This window comes from Mustela erminea, chromosome 7, assembly GCF_009829155.1.
Source record: "Mustela erminea isolate mMusErm1 chromosome 7, mMusErm1.Pri, whole genome shotgun sequence".
NCBI classification, from domain to species: domain Eukaryota; kingdom Metazoa; phylum Chordata; class Mammalia; order Carnivora; family Mustelidae; genus Mustela; species Mustela erminea.
The window spans coordinates 132586445-132614442 of NC_045620.1; the positions used below are offsets into that span (position 1 = coordinate 132586445).

The window sequence follows — 27998 nt, forward strand, 5'->3', positions numbered from 1 at the left end:
CCAGTGGTCCAGGCCCCTTGCCCTGCCCCAGATCCAGATTATGTAGCAAGGGGGTGAAGTACCAATGCCCAAACGAATTAAAGAAATAAAAGATTTCTGCTGGCAAAGCCTTGAGACATGAAGGGGGAGGGAGCGTCCTGATTCTGGGTTCCCACCAAGGTGGAACCTCAGTACAGAACGGCCAGAAGTGTGTGTGCCAATGCCCCCCGCCTCCAGTCCCCACACATGCAAAGGGTTGACAGAATGCAATTCAACCAGGCATCCATTAGGCAACAGGCCCGTTTCTGCTTAATCACAGGCAGAGAAAGAGCAAAGAAATTGGATCAGACTATCTGTGCCCTAGCAAAAGCCACCAGTGGGCTTCAATACTCACAAAGGCTGTTTTCTAATGATGTGCTGCTTAGAAACCTGGGGTTGGGAGGAAATTTAGCAGCATAGTGTCCCCACACAAATTATACCCCAATTCACAGTTGTTTACTGAATACCTCCCATGGGCCAGGCACTGGGACAGGTGTGGGCTGGGGACAGACAAGGAAGTGACACGACAGGGTAACAAACATTTTGTGAGTTTAGAAGATAGGGCCAACTGCCTGGGAAGCCTCTGCTTTAGCCATGTCCTTTCAGATTCCACAAACCCCAGTCTTTGCAAGGACTTCGATGAGATCTATCCACAGCTTGGCACCAGTGATGCTCACTTGGGCGTGTCTCCAGAAAGTTCTCAAGGCATAGCTCCCCCTGCGTTTGCTACTGTTGCTTGTCATCCATCATTACCCAAAGCCACCACTTCCTGGACTCTGATTCCACGGTCACCCCTTGCAGGACACCTGCCGGCACACGTACACTTAGGGGCTTCCGTGGATGTGTTGACCCACCACTCCGTTCTGGCCACCGTCTTTGTCTGCTTTCTTGTCTATTCCCCATCCTGCACTGAAGGGGCGGGGGAGGGACACGTTAGACGTTCCAGGATGGGACTGGCCCTCTGGACTGTAGTTATTTCTAGTAAATGAGGTGCAAGAGAGAGATGGGATTGCCCATGGAGCCCACATGTCTGACAATCTGTGCATCTGACCGGGGGAAGGGCTGTTCAGTAGAGATTAGTTTCTGGGAGTTCAGTGGTCTCCTCCTTGGAGGTTTCCAATGGGGTCTGCAGCAGATGCTGCTTTTCCTACGGTATCGTGTGGAAGCCTGGGTGGTGATTTGAGTCCAGGAGAGCCTGACGACTCCAGCGCTCCTAGCATACTTGCCCTGGAAGCCTCTGGGCTCTAACATCATAGAAAGCATGACGAGCTTCAGGATCGATCGCACCGTGGTCCATGCCTACTCAATCGCTTACAGGTGGTTTAACCTGGGGCAAGTGATGCACCTTTCTGGGCTTGCTTCCTTATCTGTGATAGGAACATAATTCACATCTCTCCAGGCAGTAGTGACGGGTTAATTCAGTGAGAGATTACCTCTAAATTGGCCAGCATATGCCCGCACATGACGGAAGCTGGCTTTGGCTTTGTATTAACAGTCGCTGATAACACGTCGCTGATATCACGCTGAACCAGTGGGCTGCCGGGAGGACGGAGGTGTTCCTGGCTGGTGTGCGGTGGCCACAACAAATCCCAGATGGCAGAGACTCAGCATTTGCAGGACCTCGGCATTTTAGTTAAATACGCACAATTTTATTGATTGAAGAGATTAGGACAAAAACATTAAACCAAATACAGGACAAAGCACCAGAGGCCATAGATTCCCACCATGCACGTCACCAACCTTTCCTCCTACGGGGTATTGAAAAAAATAGGGGACGGGGAAGAAAAACGGGTCCTTCTTGACACAGCACCATCTTTAGAATGTAAAAAACAAAACAAAACAAAACAGAAAACAAACAAGAAAACCCCCAAACCAAAAAAAACCCTCTCCTTTCTATCTCCCATTATCAAAACAGAATCAAGGGCAAATCCATGGCCGCCTTGTCTCCTGACTATGAACGGTGAAGCCACCCTCCTGGGAACACGAAGGCCGGGCTCCTGTTGAACAGGCATAAAGCATCCAAGATTTGCACACACATGCCACGTACTATAATGAAGCACAGATTCAAGTAACATTTACACACTAGAGTCCACGTGTTACCTACCCAAAAACAGGACCATTTCACAAAACGTATACAGGCAGTAAAATCCAAACAAGTGAGGTACTGGAAACACAAATATTTATGCCAAAAGAGTTCTGTATCATACAGCAAATAGAAAAGCCGTAATAAAAAAACGTTTGCCACTCGAAATCAAATAAAGCTATCTAGAAAAGCCAAACAAAAGGTTACTTCAGGGACAGAAATACTCAAACAAGAAAAAATATATAGATGTTATTCACTACAGCATGTAACATGTCATCCCAAGTCAACCCGTAATTGAAAAACTGGCTTAATACATCACAATGTGACATTTTCCTTAATAAATAGAAGGATTCTTGAAAATACAAAGGTGCGTATTGGGATAGAGAGCTGTTTTTATTTATATCATCCTAGCTTCCAGCTGATTTTTCTCCCCGCTTGTCTCTACCGAGGGTTTCTGTCCAAACCAGAGGGCCTGCCAAGCGAAAAGGATCATTCTTCCTAAAGAAAAGGAAATAGCTGCCCTGTATTTCATACATGTGGGACAACCTGCTTGGTTTCACTTGTTTCCAATAAAACAAAGACAAAAGGTGTAGCTGAGACCAGAGTGGCCTATAAGCTTCAGACTCCAAGCATCTCCCGTGATTGCGCCCCCTTTGCCCCTATCCCGGCAGAGAGGACCCCCTATGAGGCAGCCTTCATCGTTCAAAGGAAAAAAAAAAAAAGAAAAAAAAACCAAAAAACTCAGGAGTGAATTTCTCCTTTCCTTTCCCTTCCTTTTCTTTCTTTAGACTATGAAAGCAGTTAATGCATCTAGAAGTTTGACTTCTAACAGCTTCCTGCCACGAACCCATGGACACAGAACAGAATAGCTTGTTAAAGAACAGACTTTTTTTTTTTTTTCCCCCTTCAGGGAGCAAAGCATCAACATGTCATTTCCTGACCAGGATATTAAATAGTTTATTTAGAAGAAATGAGTTAAAAGAGCAATTAAGAGATTAAGAGACACAAACTGGATTTCTATTTTCTTTTAGGTTAGCACCCAGGTTTCTGGTCAGTCTGTGTGCACCGAATTTTGTTGTTGTTGCTGTTTAATGAACCGCATTGATTATCAGATAAGTGGTTGTCTTGTTAAAAAAAAAAGAAAAGAAAAGAAAACGAAAAAGAAAAGAAAAGAAAAAAATCCTTGGCCCATTGTACCTTCCCTGAATCGTGACAAGAAGTTAAAAGCTAACAGTGCGATGCCAAGATGTGTGTTTGAGGCAGAGAGTTTTGATTCTGTTGGGATCTGCAACTATTTGGGAACAAATGAAAAGTGGGGTAGGCAGAAGCAGCCCAACGGACCGGGGGTTCTCCAGGGAGGCTACATCAGGGAATAGAAGCTCTGGGGCACCCGCCCCGCGGACCCTACCCCAGACCCCCACCCCGCATCTCTCGCGCCCATGCTCCATGTTCAGTCAGCTCCTTGAAGGTTCTCCTTCTGTGAATCAAGAAACTTGAGTGTCAGTGTCTTTCTTGCTACCAAGCCAGGCGATCCGTGTCCCCTGGAAGGACTCTCCGCGGCCCTCTCTCGTTCCTGGTACCTGCTAAGTCTCTGTGGGGCACGAGCTCAGTTAAAGAAAGGGTCCAAGTTCTCTTCCATGTTGACATCCGGCACCAGCTGATCTGACCCTTCCTTAGCACCATATCCTGAATTTGAGACGCTAAAATCTGTAGAAAACCAAGGATGGTCCAGAATTTCCTGCGAGGTCAGCCGCTCTGAGGGCTCCCGCCGCAGGATGCTTCGTATGAGGCACTTGGCCTTGGGTGACAGAGTCTCTGGAATGTTGAACTGGCCACGTCGGATCTTGCTGAAGAGGGAACTGGGCTCAATGTCATGGAAAGGGTACCGCCCTACCAACATCGTGTAGAGCATCACGCCCAGGCTCCACACGTCGGCTGCTTTGCCCGAGTAGCTGCCACTGGTGTTCAAGATCTCTGGGCTCACGTAAGCCGGGCAGCCGTGCTTGTCGGAGAGGGAGTCGTCATCTCCCCGCAGAATGTAGGCATCTTCCAGGCTTTCCAGCTTGACCCGAGTCCTGCAAGAGAGAGAGAAAGGGTGAGCTCCCATGGGTACACCGAGGCATGTAAATCCCATCACCGTATCTTAGCTCCCGCTTTAATATCTCCAAGACCATGCATTCATTCAACCAGTCAAACATGACTTAGCGAGCGCCTTCTAGGTGTCAGACACAGTTCCGGGGTGGGGGGACCCAGGAGCGAATAGGACTGACAGGGAATTTGCATGAAGCTTAAGATCTACTGTGGGAACCCACACTTCTAGCAAGTACACAGACCATAAATGACATGATTGTCTCCCCATCTCAGTGATGAGGGAACGGGAGATTTACACTATTCTCAGACACATCTAGGTAGTTGGGGATCCCCAGGATTTTACTCAGATCCAACCAACTAGGAAGCTCCCAGGAGCTCTGTCGACAACTTCTGGATGATATGATGTAACAGTCTGAAAGGACCTTTGATCCAATGGCATCTTGGCGTTAGACGTGGAAGATTTGATGATTCCATTTTACAGATAGGAACATTAAGGTTCATGGAGTTTGAGTAACTTGTCCAAAAGCCTTTTAGCTGAGAGAAGACTTGGTCCCGCACCTTCCTTCGTCAACCTAGGGCTCCTTGCCCACTACCAAGCTGCCTTTCTTTAGGACGTAGACCGAGCTGGGCAATGTTTGAGCAGGCGGGCATTACCATAAGCCCTTCCAAGGCTGACATCTTCATAGCAAGCCCATCTTCTTTCGAAGATTTGCTGTTGAACTTGCCTCCCGTCTGGCCTACCACACTCCCAGGGGCTGGTCCTTGACCTGATGCTTACCTGAGTTAGTTACCTGTATCCTCTACCTGTGCCAACATGTAGATGCCAACATCTTCCCCTTGCCATTTAAGCACGGCTAAGCTGACTGAGAGGTTCTAGGACTTTCCTGGCTGCACTCATGAACAGAGGTGGAGAAACTCCACATTGAACTCTGAGTCCCTGGGGCCCAGCACTACTCTTTATACAGCAGAGCCTTATATGACCACTGGGCATAAAATAAGTGCTTGGTAAATATTTTCACAAGTAAGTTAAATTCTTAAAATTAACTATAGTAACATGCAGTGAACAAAGCTGAAGACCAAGACATGAAGCGACTCTCTCAAGACTGGCAGCTGTTCCCTATCTAGCAACAGAAGCTCTTAGACCAGCATCCCTCCTTGGTTCAGGGCTTCTGAAGAATCCTATTCCCCCATTCTGCCATTCCTTGAGGGGAAACCTAGGTATTGTGACTTTCCAGTGCTTAAAATGGAAATCCTCTTCCATTCTCCTGGCCAGAACCCTCCACAACAGAGCTCTTGTGTTCAACCCCGCAGAGTCAGCCCCCTTCCTTCCCATGATGAAGACTTGCCACGAAGGTGACACGGGCCAGGGAGGAGGGGCTGGGGTGAGGGTTCAGGACCTACAAGGTCACGATCATTCACACCAGTGGGTTCCTTCATCTCAAAAGTGCACATCACAGTTTCTACCCTGTTGTCCTGAGGGGTGATGAGGCTCAAATGAGCAGAGAACAGGAAAATGCTTAGAGAAAAGACATTGGGGCTTTTGCCTAAATCAGAGCTTGTGACTCAAGTCGGTAAGCTGCTTCCCTCCTCCTCCCTGGGTCTACGGGTCTTAGCCTTTCAGAGCGATCCCCTACTCAGGGAGCCACAGAAGGAAGGTGAGGTTCAAGTTAATCAGTTAGCTCTTTTATAGCAAAGAAGCGGACGAAATCCCGACATTCTGAGATCTCCTTTTTGAACTGCAGAAGTTTCAAAGGCCAAGGCGTGACTGCTTCCTTATACTCATTTCTTCAGTGAGCAATAACATGGTGGTGTCCTCTGGAAACGGTGCTGGGCTGGGAGCTCGGAGAGCGGACTCCAGGCCAGACGACATCTCTCATCTGCCGTGTGGCTGTGGGGAGGTCACTCAACCTCTCTGTTTCTCCAACTTAAAGAGGAGCATTGGACAAGGCAGTCTTCTTTGTAATCATTATTATTATGGTTCAATGTACATGAAATTTATCATTTTAACCATTTTGAACTGTACGGTTCAGTAGCAGTAAGTACACTCCCACTGGTGGGCATGAATCTGGACAAGCCGGTGTGAAAGTCTCTGCCAGTTTTACCATTCTGGGTGTCTGTAATACAGAGCAACACGTCTTCTTTACTTGCTCTCCCCACATCCTGCTGTAACCTGTAGCACACACGTGCTTCTCCTCCCCCTTCGGCTAGCGATTTACAGACGCGCGAAGGGTCTAGATGAGCTCATCTGGAACTGGGCTGATGGAAAGCAAAGCCCATTCTTCCTGCTGCTCTTTCTAATCGAAGGAGGCAGGTGAGGTGGACCCACACCAGCTTCCCTAGATGTTCCAAGATCGGAGGTGAGTCAGGGAAACCCCAGGGGGCAGAGGAGAGGGGGCGCACACCACAGGGCCAAGCAGGTTCCTTCAACAGCTTCCTTCATCAGACCCTCCCCGGCAGCAGCCCCCAACCCAGAGCTCAGGAGCTGGCCAGACTCCTGGCCTCCAAGGTCACTGTCGTGGCAGCAGGATAGCTACGGGAATCACGATAGCTGTGGCAACAGTCATCAGCTGTGGGACAAGGGACAGGCGGGTGGAAGGAGCACTAGACGTGGAATCAGGTTTGGGGCTGGGTTCCTCTGCGGCAGCCCTCCGGTTTGCACGTGGGGCTGACGTCTTCTCCAAGGCCGCGCGGAGAGCCTCGGGCCCCCTGACTGCGCCTGCCGCCCCGCCTGCTCTCTGCTCCTCCAACACACTGACCACCCACCACCCTGCCCAGGCCGCTGTGCACATTCTCTCCCAGCCTCTGCCTGCAATGTTCTTCCCTCGGATACTTGGCAGGCTCATCCTGCTCACTTCTTTCCGGTCTCTGCTCAAAGGAGCTTGTCTAGAGAGCCCTTGCCTGACCATGCTCTAGAGAGGAGCACCCCGCCCCCGTGCTCTCCTTCCCCTCTTGGCCACCCGGAGTACTGTGCATTCCTATTTGTACGGTCACGCATTTATACTCTGTGTTACTCCCGTGGGCACTGCAGGGTCCTCGCCTCAGTCCCACATCCAGGAGCTCAGGAGCAGGTGGCTGAGGTCACTCTGTAGGCAAAGAACGTCACCGGTGTTGACGGCTGTTTCTCCTGCACCGAGACGAGCAGCGGCCACCAAGCCGACACTCAGAGACTGAAGGGGCATCCACACCACCAAGCCTTGGGAGCTCCAGTGTGTCCATCTTTGAGGGAACGACAGCCCTGCTCTGCGCCCCTAACCAGGATTAAGTGGATGTCAGGGGAAGTATCCACGGGGAACAGGCTTTGTAAATTCTAGTACCTCAGTCCCTGGCGGGGGTGAGGGCAGGCGCGGATGTGCCTCCGGAGACCTGAGCGGCTACTAGCTCAGCCCTTGCCGGGGACAGACGTCAGCCCTCAAGCTCTTTATGCTGCATCACATCTGAAGCCCTTTTCCATTCTTACCTCCTTCCAGGCCACAACCCGAGACGGTCAGTCTCACCTTCCCTCTGTGACCCAACCAACCTCCCTTCGCCCGGGGGCACAGACCCTACTTCCAGCCTGACCCCCTTCTGGAATCCTTCTCAGAGAAAAGGGCCTTCAGAAATGGCCAGGGGTTCGATCTTGTCCATTAATGCCCTTCCCAGCATTCACCTCTCTCCTCCCCACTATCAAGGACTCAGGGGCTGTGCAAATGCCCAGTGGACCCAAGAGGCCAGGGGAAAGCGCCGCGCACATGCTGTGGACATTTGGCTGCCCCAGAGCCGCCCCACCTGCCACATCAGGCTCCTCCCTCCCGAAGCCAGGGTCTAGATGGCCCGAGTCTGGATCTGCTCGTTATGTTCGGCTCCCTGTGAGCGGTGCCCGAGCGGTCCCATATACACTAGGGCAGCTCGGTCTTCAAGTCAGAGACCCGAGTTCCAATACCGGCTCTGAAAACTACTAAGTACCAAATAGCAAACACCATCTATGTACCTAGATAGGTGCTAGGTATCTTCAGATATTTCCTCTTTAAAGCTGATAAATCAATGTTCAAGGCAGGAATTATTATCCTTTTATGTGGACATGGAGCTTGATGCTGGGAGAGGGTGCGTAAGCCCATATGAATAGCGAGGCCCCTCAGGGGCTGAGGGCTCACCCCTCCCTGGGGCTCCGAGCAGCCCGCCCGCAGGCCTGGCCCTTCCACTGCAGCAGCGAGTGCAGGAAACCACAGCCGGGATGTCCCCGTCGGTGAGGCCGCCTCAGAGTGGGGAGCACATGTGCGCCCTGGGTCAGGGAGAGCCAGTGCGCGGGGCAGGAGCCTGCTCCTCCCAGGGAGAAGCCCGGACATCCCAGGCAGGCGCGGTGAGAAGAAAAAGAGAAGCCTCAAGAACGACGGGGAGGAAGTGCATACTTCTGCCCCTGCCTCCTCCGCAGAACTCCCTGAACTTGTTTACATCACTCCTAGCCAAGGGTCAAGGCAAGTGGTCTGGATTGCATCTTTAGACAAGGACCTTCCGGGGTGCACGCAGGTCAGGAACCTGAGGCCGTGCTCCAGTCCCCGCGCAAGTCCCCACGGACTTGCTGGACCATGGCAGGGACTCTCAGAAGGCCTCTGGGGTTTGGTTGCCCCCTTTCGGGAGCAGGTTGCCTCTGTCTGTGATGGGGGTGAGGGGGCATGTCTAGCAGAGCACCTGCTCCTGTCAGCATGGGACAGACAATATGAATGAACAGTCTTTCAGCTTCCGCTGTCCCCTGAACAGCCTCAGGGTTATGCATTCCCAGGCAAAAGAACTGGTTTTCCTAACAATCCATAAGAGCTGGGTGGTCCTATAATCATAGGCACCGGGGATAAGGACATGACAAGTAACACCGAGCTTCTTGGGTTTTTGCGAGGACTGAAACAACAGAACAAGGAAAGCCTGATCTCTACCAGGCTGCCGAGCGTAGGAAATCTGCAAAAATCTGGCGGCAAGTCTAACGGATCTTATTAGTAAGATAACCCACGTCAAGCCCAGAGCCTAGAGAAGACAGAGGAACAAGACTCAGGCAGATCCAAGTGGATGTGAATTCTGTGCCTGTGGTTTTTTCTTGGGCTCTGTGCACTTGCTTCCCACCCCGTCCCCCAGAATGTTCTTCCCACTCTACCCCAAGGTGCTCAGTTCATTCTGCTCACTTTATTCACGATGAAAGCCATCACAGTGGGCCTCGTGAAGGTCATGGGAGTAAAGATGGTACACGAACAGGAGAAATTTCTGAAAAGGATAAGGGAAGGTTGGCAGAGAATTTTTGCAACCAAAACGCTATGAATGGTCGTGGAGATCTCCTGTGACTTCTTGGAGGAAAGAGCCATTAGCCCGGGGCAGGACTGACTTGGCCAAGAAGCTGTACCCTGCGTGCAACTTGCAATGTATCCCTGGCAAAGGCAGGAACAGCCTGCTTTGCATTAACTTCTGAATGAAAAAGGCTTACACAGGGGCAGCCTGTGGACTTGGCACCAGGCCTGGTGTCTTCGGATCCCCAGCCAGGTGAGGCAGCCAGGACCAGCAGGATGTGCTTCTAGTCCCTGCCTCGACAGAGCAGCACTCAGCACAGGCCTTCAGGGTCCCAGTGCCCCACCCCCTCCCAGCAGAGGCCCGCGAGCCTCCCTCGGGGCCCTTCCATCCAAGAGCAGTGGGACCATGGGCCCGTCTGGCCTCAGTTTCCCTTCTGTAAAATGAGAACACGGCTGCGTGGCCTGAAAAGGGCTCTCCTAGCTTCAAAACTCCTGAGTTTAAGTTTCCTTTCTTCTGAAACTATAGGACTTCCTCTTGGACACGGTGGTCCTAACAATAATGATCACAGTAGCAACACCAGCGGCCGTGAACTCAACACCTACTGCCACTGCGACTGGCTCAGTGGACAGGGCTACTTCTCAGTACAGAACAGAACGGCAGGTGTTACCGTACGGGAAAACTTCTTACACGATAAGGAAACTGAGGTACAGAGAACTGAAGGTCTCAGGCCACATACGGTTACCTGAAAAAACCCGGGATTGTCCTCCTGGGTCTCTCTCCGTCATACCTCCTGACACCAGCACCACAGACTTGCTTAGTGTCAAAGACAGAATCTGTGGAAAGAAGATTCTGTGTTTGTGCAACCAACATGGCCCCGGGTTTATTCTACAAAGACAAAGCCTTCGCATCCGTGACCCCTCTGCTGGAACTCATGAACTGGAGAGGTGGCCGGACCTGCTCGTTGAGGAGAAGAAGAAACGGAGGTACGGAAAGCAGAGGGGACTTGCCCGAGGCCACCCTGCAAATGAGTGACAGAGCTGGGATTCAAAAGCAGGTGTTCAATGTGCAGAGTCCTGCCCCATCCAAAACGTCAAAAACGGCCTCCCCCAGCAAATCACGCTCTGTTTTGAAATCTTTAAACGCTGTCCTGGGCTCTCGCAGCAGGAAGGGATAGGGACAGGGTGGGCCAGGGTGGGGCAGGGCTGGGAGTTCAGCCAGACCCAGTGGGCCTGGCCTGGCCGGGAAGTCCGGTGGCCTGAGGTCAGTGGAATTCGAAAAGTCGCTGAAGGCCATTCCGCAGGGTGGATCCAAGCAGGCGAAGGGTCAGCGGAGAGAGGTCGGCCTCCACCAGGTCTGGCCTCACTCTGCCCCTGACTGCAAAGCTACCCTCCGCTGTCAGTTCAGTTATACGAGCAAGGGTGCCCCAGGGGGCTGCCATGGGGGAAAGAGGACTGTCCCAGCCCCCCAGGCCACGTTCAGCTGATCTGACAGCCACCACTGGGACTTGACAAATAAGCGAAGCTAAATCCTGCCAAATAAACTGTCACCGTAATTCTCTGTTTCCTGTGTGCGTAGATTTTTTTCCAGCAGTTGCCTCTGAGTGCCCCTCATGTGCCAGGTCCCGCAGACGCCGTGAACAGACCCGACGCCCAGGTCAAGCTGCTTCTGCAGCAGCAGGAAAGCAGCAGGTGACCCACGAGGAAACCCTTCACCTCAGGGTGAAGGAAATCTCCAGAGAGGGGTCTGGCTGGTGGTCCTAGGGGTTGTGTCCCCCTTACTACTGGGAGCTACTGTAGTCAGGGAGGGGGGTGGGAGGTGGGGGTCCTGCGCTAGTTTGATCTACCGGAAAATCGCAGTTAGCAAGATGAAGCGACTAGCTCGGGGACAGCGCTGTGGGGACGAGAAGCCCGATCCAACTCAAGCACCCAGGTGTTTCCACAGCACCAGGGTCCTGTTGTCTGTGCCCTGACTTATCATGGCCCTGGGGCGGGAGCGGGGGGCAGCGGGGGGAGCCACCCCACCTCCCAACTCCGAGGCCTTCCCGCCGCAAGGAGGCAGCTCTGGAGCGCAGCCGGTATCTCCACAGGAACAGACAGGGAAGGAAGGCAGTGCAGCTCCACACCCCTCATTGGGACTCTGTTTGCCTCTTGCCCTCTGCATGAAGATCCTAGTCTCAGAGGATCCCCTGACCTCGAGTCAGTCGATTGAGCTTCTCAGAGAAGCTTCTGCAGGCACCCCAGCGCTCGGTGCAGGCCGGGGCTGCGCCAAGGGCCCCACGCAGCCTGGATTGTTCTAGGAAGCCAGAGCCAGGCACACCTCGAGGTGCTGCTCTGCCCTTGCTGCTTAGGCTGATTCAGAGTCCGGAACATTCCTATCATGCACCATTGGCAGGGCGGGAGCCGGGCTCAGGCCAGTCCTTCTGACCCTACCAACCCAGGAACACTCTGAGCAGCCCAGCCCTGGGCCAGACAGGGATTTCCACTTGGCAGAGTCCTGAACTGGGGCTCACCCAGATGGCCCAGGCACATACTACACACGTTCCGGGAGCCAGAAAATCTGGGCTGCGCTCTGGGTCACGCCACTAACATGTTCTAGAACTTTGGAGAAAGACGTTTCCTCCCCATTTCTTCATTTGTCAAGATCAAAGCGTGGGTTTAACCCGGCCTCTTACCCACCCCTCCTTGGTACCACCTCTTGGGTCCTGGTTCAGCCTCAGCATCCCGAAGTACCTACCCACCCCCAGGCCACCCTGCGTGGACACTTCTAGAATCACAACCAGACCCCACCCCATCCTGTCTAGGAAAAACAACAACAACAAAAAAAAACCACAAAAAACAAGACAAAACAAAAACAACCCTTCAATGTCTCCTCCTGGATTTCAAGTCAAGGTCAAGGTCATGGGCAAGCCTCCAGGTCCTAAATCTTGGCTTCCCTCTTCAGTCTCATCTCTGACCCCCCCCAGTGTTCTCCACCAGCATGCCCCTCCCTGCCCAGGGTTCCTTCGTGTCTCTTGGCCTTTATTCATACTTTCTGGACACCGTTCTTCTTCACTCAGAACACCCGAGAAGGAGCCCATCTCCCCCGGACCCCCTGACACGCCCATTACCTACACTCCATTCTGCCATTAGGACATTTTCTTCTTGCCCCCAGCGAGCTAACACACACCCATCCTCTGTAACACGGTATGAAGAATAACTTGCTACACGATGTCTTCTGTTAGACAAGGATTCTCCAGAGGTGATTTTCATACCCTTAAACCCTTGCGCCAAAAGTACACATAATAGATGCTTAATTAACATTTGCAACAGGTGTGGCTCCCATATCGAAGACGCCCTGGCTGCAACGTGCTGCCTAGAGTCCAGCGTATCTGGTTGTGATTCTGCTTAAGAACTGCCCACTCTCTTAAGTCCAGAGAAATTTCAAACAGGCTTGACTCTATTTCATGCTTTAGAGAAACTCCCAAGAGTCCTGGATGACAAGCATTTAAAATGGGTTTCCATCCACTGCCTCCTGCCATCAGTATATCCAGGGGATTTTTCTCATAATATTTATGCCTCCAGGGCCTAAGGGGCAATTCACACACTCACGTAGTCAATGGCCAGACATTCTTAAAGTGTTTACAAGGCTGGTCCTGTGCTAGGAAGGGGAGACAGAAAGATCATCGGACCCTACTTCACAGTTCCATGGAGAAAGCAAAAACCACTCCATAAACTGGAAACACATAAACAGGACTGCCTGTGGGCTTGGTGAACCGGTGGCTCACGACCGCTCAGAGAAAGGTAAAGTACTGAGTGTTAGTACTCAGTGCTGGTCAGGTCCTTCTGGTGTTCACTTCTTACCCAACTGCATGAGAAAGTCCCTCCTCTAGTGGCACACAAAGGGTGGTATTCTACCTGGTGTCTCTTTCCTAGAGTCAGGGTGGTATTTGAGGGCCTGCACATGGGACTCTGGCGTCCTGGGTGCACAGCCCGAGGTCTGCCTCTGATGAGCTGTGGGACCCTGAGCCTCAATTTCCTCATCCATAACACGGTGATAACAGCACTAGTTTACTCGCTGGTTTTAAACTGGTTCATGTAAATTAAATTACAATAAAATACAGAATTGAATCAGTTCTTTTAAGTGTTGTAGTTAGAACAGGGCCTGGAGGCCAGATAATGTTTCCTTGAAATGTAAGTCCCACAAGGGAAGGGTTCCGTCTCATGGGGCACTGAGTATCTGTGGCACCTAGAACAGTGCCTGGCTCATGACAGATGCTCAGTGCTGTCTGTTGAATAAATAAATCTCCAGGTTGTTGGGTGGCAAGGCCCAAAGCCATTGGCTGGTGACCGGGAGCAGTCAGGACAGGTGCCTTTTGAAGGCTCTGCAGTCTGCTAGGCACGGTGCTGGATACTGCAAGTTCATGATCTCCGACCCACGCCAGAGAAGGTAGGCAAAGGTGAAATGGCTCAGTGAAAGAGTAAGAAATCCAACAGCTGTGCCCTTGGCTCTGGTTGGCCAGTGTAGCCACTCACCTGATTTACTAAGCACAAGCAGTGAACTGCTCAGCCAGAAGCTCGCAGCCCAGCAGGAGATGAGGCATAAGGACAGTGGAGAGATGCACACGGACAATTCGAGTAGAGGGAGAACTATGAGGGCGCTGTGGGAGGGGGATCCCTTACCCACCCAGGGAGAAGTGGGGGAGTGAGCCTCCCCCAAGGGCTGGCAGTGCCTGAAGCACACAGAAGTGGTCAGCGTGAAGAAGGGACTTCCAGGAGCTCTGTCTCCCTCGTGGCAAAAGGTCAGGTCTTTTGTAAAATACAATGAGCCTACGAACTTCGTGTAACTGGCTACTGTGAAGAAGGCAGGGCCGGGTCTCCAGTCTCGTCTCCCTAGGTTGTTAGATATGAAAGCCTCAATGGAGGCTGAAGATCCACAAGAAGAACCAGTACAGAAAGTACTGAGAGAGAAGGGAGGCGGGGCACGCAGACCTCAGCTGGTGAGGGAGGCATAAGGCCTCCCTCACCCCGGAGACACAGGTCCTGTGCCTGGGCCGATGGCGGCAGGGGACACTGAGAGCCCCGGGGCTTCTGGGTTCCTAGAGAGGGTCCAGCCTCCCTCCTGCAGAAGCAGGCGCTGACCAGCTTCCACAAAGCAGAGGAAATGCAACCCGTGACGTCAAGAGATAACAATCTTCTCCCCAAAGAAGAACACGGACAGAGGCATGTTTCTCTATTCACAGGGGGTGATTTCTGTGCAGGGAAATGTCAACACTGAATGGAGATGGGGGAGGGCAGGGAGCGTGGGGTGGAGAGTGACAAGGAGCCTGGTCCTAAGGGAGAAGAGAAAGCTAACGGGCAGAACAGGGGTTGCTCGCAGAACAGGAACACTGGCTCGCTCCCGGGGCAGCTCGAGTTTGCATCTGCTTCCTGGGCTCTTCTCGTCCTGACTCAGCAAGCTGCCCTTTGTCACCTGGTCGGGAGGCAGGGGTTGCGGGGGGGGGGGGGGGGGGGGGGGGCGGGGCGCGGCAGCAGGCGCTATACGCAAGGGAGGTGGAGACGGTGGGCGCTACGGCTTGTCCGTGGCCAGGCGTTTTTGATATGTTCATGCACCAAGCCCTGGGCTCACCTGCATTCATTCATGGTTATTTCCACGCTGCGGATGAGGCGATCTGGACAAAAGAGGTTATGTAACTTGTCAAGATTGAGTCTGCTGATAAGCGCAGGAGCAGGGACTAGAATCCAGACAGTGACTCGTCCTCCACACAGGAATAACCCGGTCTTCTCCTGAAGCTCAGGCCTTCCCTTGGAGGCTCTAAGTGAAACTGGGGGCCTCCTGGAAGAGGCCACCCAGGCAGATCAGCCTATTACCACGACAGGGAGGGGGAGAAGCTGGGGAACCTGGGCACTGCCCTCCAGCAGATTCAGGGTCCCCTCCCACTCTACAGGGCACGTCTGATCTGACCACAAAAACCGTGGATGCAAAGGGTGTGTCCACACTGAGTACAATCTGGGGAGGGGTTTAACTTCCTCAAAAAGAAAACAAAACAACCTTAGTTTGGCCCTGCAGAAACATCCCAGGGATGGAGGAGAAACAGCAGCACAAGCCTGGGAACGCTGCGGCCAGTCCAGGCCTGGGGAGCGGGGTCTTTCACTCTCTGCACGCACCTGGTATCCACCTTCCCCTGTGCGCATCTGGTCGACCTTCTGGCCTTTCTGAGCCGCAGGTTCCCCCAGTCCTTGCCCGGTCTATCACCCTCCCCTGCACCAATCTACTATTGCAATTATACCAGAAAGGAGGAACCCTCACATCACAAGAGGTCCACTCCTCGTGAATGGCTGCCTGGGAGGCGGAGCTCACTCTCCATGAGCCTCAAGCGCCCTGGGAAGGGCTTGCCCACAATGGCACCGCTTTATGAATGACTTTAGGACCGGCTGGCTACCGCGAGCACCTCCCCGACCCCGTACGCGTCTGGATCATTTCACAGCCACCCGCAGAGAGGCAGTCTTCATTTCTGCTGGAGGAATGTGCAGCTCAGAGGCATGAAAGGACTCATCCAAGACCAGGTAGCTAATGAGGGGTAGAGAAAGAATCCGAATCTAGAACCCAGGTCGAAATAAAATGGAAGCAAAGGAATCGGCGGTGCTGCTAATTCAACAAAAGTTAGCAACAGAAGGCACGTTGACAGCAGGCCCTCAGGTAACATGGGTGTCATGTGTGTATCATGTCTTCACAGGTGCTTGGGGGGAACTGGACTGATGGCCCTGACCGTTCTACCAAGAACATGTTCATGGGTGGTCATGGGTTCAGTTACAGATGGTCATTGGAAATCCACACGTAAGGAGTCAGCACACAGGCCGGCCTTGTTCTGAACCCAGTGGGGCTTAGCCGACTTCACTCTGTAAAGCTTTCCGCTTTAGTCTCTTGCAAGAGCATCGGACAGTAAGAGGCACATCCTTGAGAGAAAGAAGACCATGCGCAAAAGAGGGGGTCTGCTGATTTGAAGCTTAATAAAGTGGTACTTCCAAAAGCCTCATCTGTCTTTTTTCCCCCAAAGGACCAATGCATAAAGGACCAGAAAACAGGCACAGTCTCCATCCTTCAATGTTTCAAAAGCCTTTCAATTTAATCCCTTTGTTTTGTTGTCAGGAGAGGCAGAGACTCTAGTCCTATGGAAACACCTACTGCTGAGGTCGTGTTGCTGAGGATGGACAGTGAGGGCTGCCAGCAGCACTGGCCCTGTGAGGTCCCAGGCTGCTGTCCCCCCTCAAAACACAGGCAGCATGCTTCACACAGGCCACTGTGCAGACCGAGAAAGAGAAACTGTGCCACAAAACTCTACAGCTGCAGGGACACACGGAGGGAGAAATTCGCTGAGTGACAAAACCAGTCTCCTCCTCTGAAATTGAGACATTCGAAAGCAAAACAACGAGGAAGGCTACAAGGCATTATTCCTCTCCCACAAGAAGTTGACAGCTGGCTGGAGAAAAAGTTCTTATCAGCTACTGATGAGAACATTTGGAATGTCCTTGAACATGAGTGACCTTCTCAGAGCTGCCCAGACAGAGACACTTGTCATGCCAGGAACGGCCAGGTCCTCCAGGACTTCAGCGCAGTGGGGGCAGGGAAAGAGCTCTGGAGTGAAATGATAGCATTTCCAGGCCTTCTGCAGCAGCATGCTGGCTGTATGACCTTGAGCAAGGTCACTTAACTCCTTGTGCACCCCAGTCACCTTGCCCAGCTACCATAGCCTGGTCTTTGATAGTGCATGGTTTGCATCCTTACTAATAAAAGGAGAAGAGGGAGCTATTCTAAGATCTCGAGTGTGGGGTGACACCTTTTCTCTTCTTTGGCCCAAAAGGAGAATGGTAGCTCCCTGCTGCAGGGCTGCATGGGCTCAGATCCTGTCAGACAGGTTGGGGACAGGTGATGAGCAATTTCCTCCCTGTCACTACCGCTTCCTTTTTCCGAAGATAATGCTCTCTCGAGTTAAAAAGGATTTGCTTTGACATGCTTACTCCAGTGACGTGTTCTGGTTTCACATCCACATGGGATACTTCTTTCTAGATTTTTCTAGAAAGGATCATGCTCTTTTACAAAAGTCAAACTCAGCTCCAAACTCAATGTCCTTGTATTGGAAGCTTCCAATGTCTTAGGATTTCTTCCTTAGGCCCTGAGACATCAAGGATTTCAGCTTTGTCACCACACACTCCTGGGCACTCTTCACTTCCCCTGAAAGACAAGCCAGGCCTGAAGGAAAAGGCCTTCAACAGCAAATGTGAGGTATGTCTCAGTTCCACTTGCTTCCAGCCAGCTGTGGTCACTGAGGCCAGCATTCTCACCTTGGGGCTCTGATTCCAGGCAGCAACAGGAGAGGACTGAAACACGGCCCCTCGGGAGACCCTCGAGTCCACATGTGCTCCCATGTCCTGTGACTTAGAGATGTCCACCCTTCTATGACTCACTTCATAAACACGTAGTTACCATGCGTGTGCTCTCACTGGACACGCCACCCTGTATATGTGTTGGTGCCTGAAATTCCTCTCGAAAGAGCACAATCAAAAGGGACATTTAAAAACTTGGATCCCTGCCAGAGAGGGCATTCATTGCCCTTACTCCCTGTGGCAGGCAAATGAATTTCTTGAGAGCAGACTTTTAATAGAGAATATGTCCTCACTTCTGCTCTTTCTAGTCTCTAACTTTGAGACTTCACACAAGGTTTCGAAGTTCTCCTCCATCAAATGAAATGATGGTACCCACCGTACCCCCACTCACAGAGAGAATTAAGTTAGGTCAACAATAACCTCATACTAGGTCTCTAAAGTGGTCCCAAACAACCACCTCATATTTTTGTAGTTACAGTGATTACATTTCCAAGAAAGGTGGAATGCAGAAGGACAAAGAAACCATCTTTGGCAGTATTCCGCTGGGGGTCAAGTAGCTATTTAACTTCCAATGAGAATTTTCAAAGAAGCAGACACCTGATGTTATAACTCAGAAGACCTCAGAACTAATAAAACAAAGCCAGGACAATACAGGGATAAGAAACTTGAGGCCAGGAGGAAGGAATCAAACTAAAAGTTCGTAGAAAAGGGCGCCTGGGTGGCTCAGTGGGTTAAAGCCTCTGCTTTCGGCTCGGGTCATGATCCCAGGCTCCTGGGATGGAGCCCCACATCAGGCTCTCTGCTCAGCAGGGAGCCTGCTTCCCCCTCTCCCTCTGCCTGCCTCTCTGCCTACTTGTAATCTCTCTCTGCCAAATAAATAAATAAAATCTTTAAAATAAAATAAAATAAAAGGTCATAGAAAGCATTAAAGGTGAAACCAGAATAATAACCAGAGTCTGCAGGCTCCAAGGGCAGGTCCTTCTGGGCCAAAGAAGAGAAAAGGTGTCACCCCACACTCGAGATCTTAGAATAGCTCCCTCTTCTCCTTTTATTAGTAAGGATGCAAACCATGCACTATCAAAGACCAGGCTATTAGCTGTCACAATGCCGAAGATACTTGTTTGAGAAAAAATATGGAACATAACCAATCTCTGCAGCCAGCAGCTCTCTGCACTTTCTATACTCAGTTGCATTATAAACTGTCATCAAATTATTTCATTTGGGTTAAGTAACCACAGATCCTTTACCTTTGCTAATCCCCAAATGCTTCCCAGATATTTGCTTCCCAATTAGCTCTAACCATAAAATGAAAAAAACAAAAACAACAAGCAAACAAACAAACAACAAAAAAAAACAAATGCAAAAAACAAAGCAGACACCACGAGATGTCATTATATGTCTATTCTATAGGATATCATTCTACAGGACAATAATCAATAGCCTAAAATATCCCAGGCCATTGGGATACATGGCACAGTAACTGGCAGGCAGAAAGGGCTAATAGTCAGATCTGCACCAGACATATAAAAGATACTCCAGATTTAAAAAAAAAAAAAGTACTCCAGATACATTTGTTGAGTGAATGAATGAATGACGCGCATGGCTTTGTACTCAGATGGTCCTTAATAGCTTCGTGACTACGGATCTCCACTTCACAAACCACTTTCCCAGGAGGAGCCGAGGATACCCAAGGTCATCATGGTAATTCCACGCCCCACGTGGGTAGAAACTCTAGAACAATTTCTGGAACAGTTAGCAGTGAATGTAAATCACTTGCCTCCACGCCTCTAAAAAAGCAGATGCTTCAGAAGAAAAGGAGGGGCTCGGCAGAGTTTTACAATCAAAGTCAGCTGCAAGAGAAAGCAGGCCCCGTGGGTTTGCTCAACAGAATGTCGTGAGTGAATGGAAGAACCACGAATGGAACCCAGATGCCCAGCGTCCTGCCCCGCTGTCTCTCGCAGTAACACAGACCCTCACATCACTGAGTACGCGCCTTGGCAGCTCCCTTACCTGCAACACCGGTCCTTCCTACATCGTCCGTAACAAACTCACCTTTCTAGGGAAGCCCAAAACACCTCTTCTATAAATACTTTCTTGACTTCCAAGTCCTACTTAGAGTGGACATCCCAGCCCCCAGGTCCCATCTGACCCCCTACATAATCTCCATTCAGGGCTTGGAACGTTCCTTTGTAGGTGAGTTGACTTGCTAATGCACCCTGATATTCACAGGACTGAGAATTGTGAGGAAAACACGCGCAGTTCATCCGTGCATACACACGCGCTTGGGGAACATCCACTGAGTGAAGGAATGCACGAATGAATTAGAAAGGACTGATGCCAGGCACGGAGCGTTCTGAAGGTAGGATTATTTCCAAAGCAAAATTGGTGCCTTTACTCATATTAAAAATGTCACACCGGCTTGCAGCCACCTTTAGAATTCATGACACCAAAAAAAAAAAAAACAAAAAAACAAGCAAACAAACAAACGAACAAACAAACAAAACCCAGAAAGAAACAGAACAAAACCTTAATCAGGCTACCCTGGCACCGGAGCTCTGACATTCACTAACACCTTGAAGAAGCCGCAACGTGGTTTCCCGGGGCACTTAAAACGTCACAATAACCCACTCACCTCTCTCTGTCCTCCCCGCCTCCCTTCTCCCTCGGACGGCAGGCAGCAAAAAAAAAAAAAAAAAAAAAAAAAGTCCATTCGAACCTCTCAAGCAAGCCACTCCTGAGCAGCCCGTCAGAGTACCAGCTCTGGACGAGTGACACTCACCTTTCTTCGTCCTTAAAGATGAATTTCCGCAGCTTCAGATCCCGCAGCACCAGCCCCCCATCGTGGCAGTGGGCCACGGCCGAGGCGATCTGGTAGAACAGTCTGGCCGCCTCCTCCTCCCTCAGTTTCTTGCAGGTGCGGACAAACGAATGCATGTCCCCATAGCTTCGCTCAAAGAACACATAGGCTTTGGTCTCTCCCAGGATGATTTCGGTGATTTGGTTGATGTTGCTGTGGGCAGACAGGCAAAAGCACGGGGCCAGGGATTCCTGGTAGCAGCTTATATCGAACACCTAGGACAGGATTCACAACAAGACCAAGAGTCAGGGGCGCCTCGTAAACCACCGAATCACAGAATGGCACGGGATTTTGAGGAGACAGAAGGCAGACGGAACTTGGGACACAGACCATACTGACCCTGCCTGCTCCCAGCTGTGTAATATTGGATAAGCTGCTTGACCTCTCTGAGCTTCCAAGTCTTCATGTGTAAAATGGGCAAATGACACTTGACTTACACCGTTGGGAGGATTATAGGACAACATGGGGGCAAAAGCACTTTGCAAGATGTAACACGGGACACAAATGGTTAAGTCTTATTACTTTTTTCTCTCTATCCCCATCACCTGTTTATAAAAAACACTAAGGAAAAATCTAAGTGACCTACCCCAAGCTACACAGACAAAGCCTTGTTTTCCTTCCAAAAACCAAAACAGAACAGAGACGGACTTCACTATACAACTGTAGCAATTGTGTACAACATATTCTATGGTATGCAAGTGTGTCGTATAGCACTCCACAACATATTAGCAATTCACAGAGTAAATACGAAGGCTTTGCCTTAAGGTCCTCTAATTCAATACCTTCATTTCACAGATGTGGATATCGAAGCTCAGAGAACAAGTCGAATCGAGCCCCAGCGGCAGAGCTAGGAATAGGGCACACAAGTCCGTAATAGGGAAGCAGACACGTTTCTTGATTCCCTCCACAGCTATCTAGCTCAATGAATCAGTTATGCAATGATTTTCTATGAATCAAAATTAGCCTGTGAAATGCCACCTCATTGTGGGGTTATTTAAAGAGAAAATCCATCCTCAATACCTTTTTGAAACCAACCTAAGAGGAATTAACACTGCAGACAATCTTTGAGGTTATAAGAAAAAAGGCTTTCATTCATTTCAAGACCTCCACTAAATCGGAAATACAAATCCCTGGGTTTGGAATGTGGTTTCACTCTCTGCCTGGGAATGGAGGCACATGACTCTCTTCTGTGCCTGCATGAGTGAGGGGCAGGCACGAGGTGCTTTGCTGGAAAGCCCTGCAGGCCAAGAAGGCTCCAGCAACGAACACTTAAAACGGTCCCCGTGCACCACCATTCAGCTTCTTAAATCTTCGTCATTAGTTGGAACATCCTCTCCCTCATCCTTAGTTTGCAGCCTGGCCTAGAAATCGCCCAACAGAGACTCTAATCCTGGTGTGGCCACCAATAATCCGGATAAGATGGATAAAGCACTCAGGGACCCCGGGCCTCCCTCCTCTTCCTAACTGGAGATGTGATTTAGAACCCGGTTGACCTTTTTGGGTCCGGATCCCACGTGGGAACCTGAGAAAAGCTCTGTCCCCTCTCCCAGGACAATGCCCATTCTCTAAGGCACGCACAATACTGGATTCATTTTCGAGGGATTCACAGGCCTTCGGAAACCCGTCCAGGGACGCAGGCTGCCATCTGAGAGCCAGGACTGAAGAGAAGTCGCCCTCAGGTTCAAAAGCCTGAAGATATCTGTGAGTCAAAGGAGGACAGTAAGAACCTCAGGAGGGCTGGTGCTAACCCAGGGCGAGGAAGCAAAGTAACGTTGTGAATGAACCATAATGAGGCATCTCAGGAAGGCGGCACAGCTGCTGCCACTATAACCTAGAATTTAAGAATGAATACTTCAACGTCTCCGGAGACCACAAATCACACCGTGATACTGTCAAATGATGACCTACGAGCCGTGACCTCAGAGGTCCGTTCAATTAGGAATCTGAAATGCCTGAGTCAACTCTAACACCCAGACTGCGGGCAGCAGAAACCTAGGAAAGCCTCAAAAATTTCACAGAGAGTAATAAACGTTTTGCAGTGGCTAATGTCAACACGCTGTGTTATATAACAGGGGAGGAGGGTGATGTGTTCTGAAGCACCAGGCTGCAGACTCTCTCTCCAGTGCTCCTGGAGTTACCATGCCTTATCATATACTTCCTCCTTCAAGTTGCGTTTAAAAAAAAATAAAAGGTGGTTTTTACTCAGCACCTTCAGTCTGCTATTCTGTCCCACTGATAAAAAACTGAATGGACATAAAAATTAAAAAAAAAAAATGCATGGCAGCTTCAAGAAATAGCCAGCACCCTCTGTAGGAGATCAAATTCCAAGATGGTGGACAGAGTATGAAAAATAAAACAAATACTTCTGTTCTCCCTAATGGGTAGGTACCAAACTTTCAGTAGCAGCTGTAACAGGCATTTATGGGGTTGGACTGGTATTTAAACCATCATCTTCAAATGCAAAATCAAGCCATAAGCCTGGTTGCCAGCTTCTTTTAAATGTTTAATTTGGAGCCTTAGTAATATAATCTGGCAGTTGAGATAAGGCAGTAAGATTAGGCCATCATTAGTAGCATTTGCAAAAACAAAAAAATAAACAAAAAAACAAAAAGCAAAACCATGTGCCCATTATGCCAAGATAGTAATTATGTCCATGGGCACAGTAGCTCCCAGCATTTTCATGAAAAGTATAAGGTAAAGACCCCCTAAAGCTGCCTTCTTTCATTTGCCTAGCTTACAGTGGGCTCGGGGAGACAATGAACAGGCTTGATTGTCTTGGTTAAATGACCCCAAATAGTGTCCTGTAGAATTCCCTTCTACAGTCCTCTACAGGAATGGCATCTTTTCATTTGGTCTGTTTTTGCAAAGACTTTTTCCTTGGGTCAACACAGAGCTAGGAGACAGGAGCTCTGTATTCTGAGACATCAAAAGGAACTTGATTCAACGTGTAGATTTCACAGTGCCTTGCAGTAAGCGGAGTTCACGCTGTGTATCTGAGGGAAGCTGCTGGAAGCAGCCTTATAAAAACCCCTTGGAGCTTCCTAGGATATACACAGCTATGCCTGCATACAAAGTCACCCACCCACGTCACCCCTGGTAAAAAGGCAGGAAAACAGGCCGCCGTGTCTTAAAGGGATGACCTCTGCCAAGCAGAACAATGATACTGCACTTAAACCCACTGGCAGCCCCACAGTAATTGGTGAGGGGCTGATTCAATCTTTGCAAGAACTAAACCGGCAGATTAAGTACAGTTTCAGGCCAAAGAGCACGTCTACAAATGACACGGTGAGGTCAGCCCCAAGTGAAATATGTCTTGAAGAATCTGGAGGGAGAAAGAAAGAGCCAGGGCAGGTCGCCCTGCCTTTAAACAACAACAACAACAACAAATACCAGTAAGATGCTCCTGCAGAATGTGAAGGCAGAGTCCCTCTACTTAAAAGCGTCTCCAGCTCTGGAGAAATACTAAAATGCTATACCCAAGTTAAGCAAAAGGAGGGAACACACTCACTGCTGGGGGACTGTGTGTATATCATAGGAGAGTAGCAGCTCTGTGGAATTCATTCATTTCAAAGGAGGACTCCCCTATTGTGCAACCTTCTAGGTCTTCGGAGAATTCAATCCAGCTCGGAATAGCCTGCTGAATTTTGGTTAACAGGGCACAGTCGCTTGCTCAGGATCTCAGATGCAAAATACCAAATCCTCCGGAGAAGTGGAGGGCTGTATTTAAAGAGCCTCTGATTTTCCCCTGAGATCTGAACTGAGGAATTGCAAAACTGACTGAAGACCTCCACAAAACGCATTATTTACAATGCAAGACTCCAGCCCCCTACAAAATAAAGCAATCTGTGGTTAATGGTAAAAGTGCAATGTATTATTTGTAGCATAGCTGTGCAGGGCTCCTCACTCCTCACTACCCCCTGAAACCCCCCTCCCCCAAGAAAAACCAAGAGTGACCAAATGTAAAATTAAGTGATGATGAATTCTTGATCTGTGCCCAATGTCTGGGGAGCAGTATGCGTTACTCTATCCTTTTTTTCCCCCCACTCTTCCCCTTCTCATCCCCTCATCTGGAGTGCGCACACAAAGACACACAGACACACTAGTCCCTGTTGGGGGTCAAAGACAAAAAGGAAACTGAAGTGCCCATCTCTGTATTAGCACTGCTAATCCCTGCAGCTCCAAACGCTGGCCTATAAACCATCCTGGCAAAGGTGTGTGCTGGGGGTGGGGGGCGCGAGGGGGGTGTTCAGGCACGGAAGTCTGGAGATGAGAGAAAGGAGACAAGAGAGGAAGACCCAGAGGACTCACTCTTTCCTACACCCAAAGGTGCGTCTGTGGCTTTGCTTTCCACCCCCAAACCTCCTTTCAAGGCTGCAGGCAGCAGAGAGCTCTTTGTAAACTCCTTCCCCGCGCTGGGCCCCTGGCTCAGCCAGAGGGGACACCTTTGTGTGTCTCTTTTAAAGGGCACCTTCCGAACAAAGGTTTAACACCTGCACGCTTCTAAGAACAATGGCTGCGAAAGGAACCCAGTCATCAGTGCCTTCAAATTACCGGGGGATTCCCTACTCCACAGTGGAAGGGGAGGGGGCTGGCTAGACCCAGGGAGAACCCCCTCGGGCAGCGGCACCCGGCCCTGCGCCGACGCGCTCCACGAGCCTTTGGGAGAACGCGTGTGTGTGGCCCCCGCGCAGTCCCGCCGCCCTTCCCAGCCCCGGGCTCTCCCCGAAACGCCCCCGCCGCAGCCCGCCCCATTGTCTGCAACGCACTAAAAACTTCGCAACTAGTCGAACGTGAGCAAATAAATAAACCCATTTAACGAGGCCACAGATAATTATCCCGCGAGCCTCCCTCCTCCGGGCTCCGGAGCTTGGCGACCTCCCGCCCCCTCCAAACGGCCGGCCGGGGAACCTTTTTAAAAGACAAAAAGCGAAAACAAGCCCCGGGCTCTTTACCTTGCACACCAGCTCCTCCCCACTGTGCAGATGCACGGCACGAAAAACGTGGTCTCCCTCCAGAGGTTCCAACAATAAGTATTTCCCGATGCAAGAAACGCAATGCGACAAGTTCGGAGTCTCGGGCGGGCTCGGGGAGCCGAGGTTCGGGCTGAAACTCTGGCTGGGTTCGGCGGACCTTATAGACGACAACTCTTCGAAATCCTGGGTTTTGTTCCGCGATCTCCCATATCGTGCTATTGTGATGGGGGTAGACCTGTGTATGTTCATGAGTGTGGGGATCGCACTCGGCAAACAAAAAACCCGCTGGAGAGATGAGTCGCCGGCGAGCGCGGCTGCAGGCGCCTCCGTGCCACGGATTTTAAAACGGAACGAGAGGGGAGGGGACGGGAAGGGGGCTACGTGGAGAAGAGAGTTGGAAGCCCCCAGATGGGCGCCGCCAGGCACCTTGTCGGCTCCGAGCCCGGCTCCCGGGGGTGCTCAGTCGGCAGGAATTCGGGTCCTTTTGTTACCCCAAAGCAGCCGGCGATTTGCAGAATCTCCGCACTTTTAGTTTCTCTCTCTTTCTTTCTCTCTTTCCAGCGCGGATCTAGACGAGCGACCAGATTGCTAAGGTGGGGAGCTGCAGCGCCAGGTCTCCCGAAGCGATCCCCACGCAGGCTTCCGAATCGCAGACGGGGCGGGGGAGCCCTGCTGTAGTTTACGCGATCCTCGCGCCGCGCGCGGCCGCAGCTCGGTCCCCACGCGTTAGAAACCAAACAAAAAGAAAAAGGAAATAAGCACGGGGCTACCGGCTCGCGCCGCACGGCAGACAGAATCCGCGCTGCACCCCCTTTTTTGGTGGAAAGGGTGGGGGGCGTGGAAGGGGGGGGACGCCGGAGAGGGTAGTTACCTACGTTTTAACTGTAGATGGCGTCTGAGACTTTTCCAAGGATCGCAAGAGCTCTCCAAAATTTAAACAAACAGACAAAAAAAAAAAAAAAAAAAGAAAGAATAGCAAGGGAGCATTTAACTTAGAGCGGTCAGCGCTGCCAACAAAAGATTGCAAAAGCTGGGCACAGAGTTGCGGCGCGGGCCGGGCGCAGGTACCGCGACAAAGCCCAGGTTGGCCCGCCGGGCGGAGGTCAGCACAGGCTCATGCTGCCGCTGCTCGCTCGTGCTCCAGATCGTCCTCCGAATAAAGCGAGAACTGCGGCCAGGGACGAGGGTAGATCCGTGGTCTCCGATGCCCCCGGCACGAGCTTCCGGGGGGGTGGGGGTTCCTCCCGGCGCTGGAAGGGGATGAGCCCCCAGCCAACCTGCGGCGTTCCTTTCCCGCTCGATAACTGGATCTTGCCTTGGAATAATTTACAACCACTCCGTCTCCCCCGACCCTAAACCTAAATTGCCCGGTGGGGTTTGTTTTGGAGAAAATTGATGGCTTTTCTTCTTCGTCTTTTTTTTTTTTTTTTCTTTCTTCCCCAGAGGTAAGAAGAATGTGTATTTAAAATTGAAGGGGATGGCCGATGGTGCCCGAGGCCAATCCCCGAGCTCAGCACGCCCGCAACTCCCGGCGAGGCGGTATTAATAGTTACTTACGTGGCCGGGGATCTCGGAGCGAGCGGGGCCCTGTGTGCGCGTGTGTGCGCGCGCGCGCCTCGCTCGCGCTCCGTCTCCCCATTCAATGTCACCGACACATTTCCACGGAGCCTCCGCCCCCCCCCACCCGCAGCACCCGCGACTGGCTCAGCCCAGGGCCGGCCCCGCCCCACCCCCGCCCGGGCCCCCCTCATTGAGCCGGGCGCCCATCAATCAGCCCCGCCGCTGCCAGTCCTCGGGCGGCTCCCCCGCGCCCGCCGGCCGCTGCCACTGCCTTTGCAGCTCCCGGCCCCGGCGCGGGCGCGGGCGCGGGCGCCGGCCTCACGGCTCCCTGGCTCGGCAGCCGCGCAATATCCTTCCGCGGCCCGGGGCTGGGAGAGAGCGCACCCGCGACCGGGAGCGAGGGTCGCGGCACCTCCGCCGGCCTCAGACTGCGCGCCCGGCCGCAGCGGCTGAGCGGGAGTGGCGGGGCCGCAGCTGCCCACGCGTCTCCCCGGAGCGGCTCCATCGGCGCTCAGGGTGCTTCTGGGTACCTAGTTCCTCTTCCTGGCGCGCTTCCCCGGAAAGCCGGGCATCCTGAAAGCACCGGGCCACCGCGCTTCTGATGCTGCTCAGAGCCAGGAGCCCTTCCCTGCTGGTGATCCCTTGCATCAGCGGTGCTGCCTGGTAGTTTCAAAAAGTAGTTTCATTATCTCTCCCCAACACTCAAGTCCCCATTTAAAAAGAAAACAGTGGCTTGCTTTGGGTTGATACCGCCCTCCTGTTACCACCTCCCTAGCCCTCACTCTCCACCATCGGGGGCTTTGAGTGTT

General features: G+C 51.4%; 1 protein-coding gene across 2 annotated transcripts; it reads right to left on the reverse strand.

The window, feature by feature from the left end:
- Window positions 1-1645: 1645 nt before the first annotated feature.
- Window positions 1646-27280, reverse strand: TRIB2 (tribbles pseudokinase 2). 2 transcript variants are annotated; one of them, XM_032353278.1, is made up of 3 exons: window positions 25609-27280; window positions 20579-20871; window positions 1646-4176 (listed from the first exon to the last, which is right to left on the reverse strand). In XM_032353278.1, the coding sequence occupies exons 1-3, from the start codon at window positions 25876-25878 to the stop codon at window positions 3708-3710; spliced, it is 1032 nt and encodes a 343-aa protein (XP_032209169.1). In that variant the 5' UTR covers window positions 25879-27280; the 3' UTR covers window positions 1646-3707. The 2 variants fall into 2 exon arrangements, with proteins under 2 accessions (XP_032209169.1, XP_032209170.1); XM_032353279.1 differs by having other exon boundaries at window positions 27187-27276.
- Window positions 27281-27998: the final 718 nt, after the last annotated feature.

Bases quoted from the DNA above. Each gene is read 5' to 3' on its own strand.
- TRIB2 (XM_032353278.1), bottom strand. From the start codon at position 25,878: ATGAACATACACAGGTCTACCCCCATCACAATAGCACGATATGGGAGA. The intron at 20,872-25,608 runs GTAAAGAGCCCG...ATCCTGTCCTAG, and splicing joins GGGAGGAGCTGGTGTGCAAG to GTGTTCGATATAAGCTGCTA. The intron at 4,177-20,578 runs GTGAGTGTCACT...TCTCTCTTGCAG, and splicing joins ATCTTTAAGGACGAAGAAAG to GACTCGGGTCAAGCTGGAAA.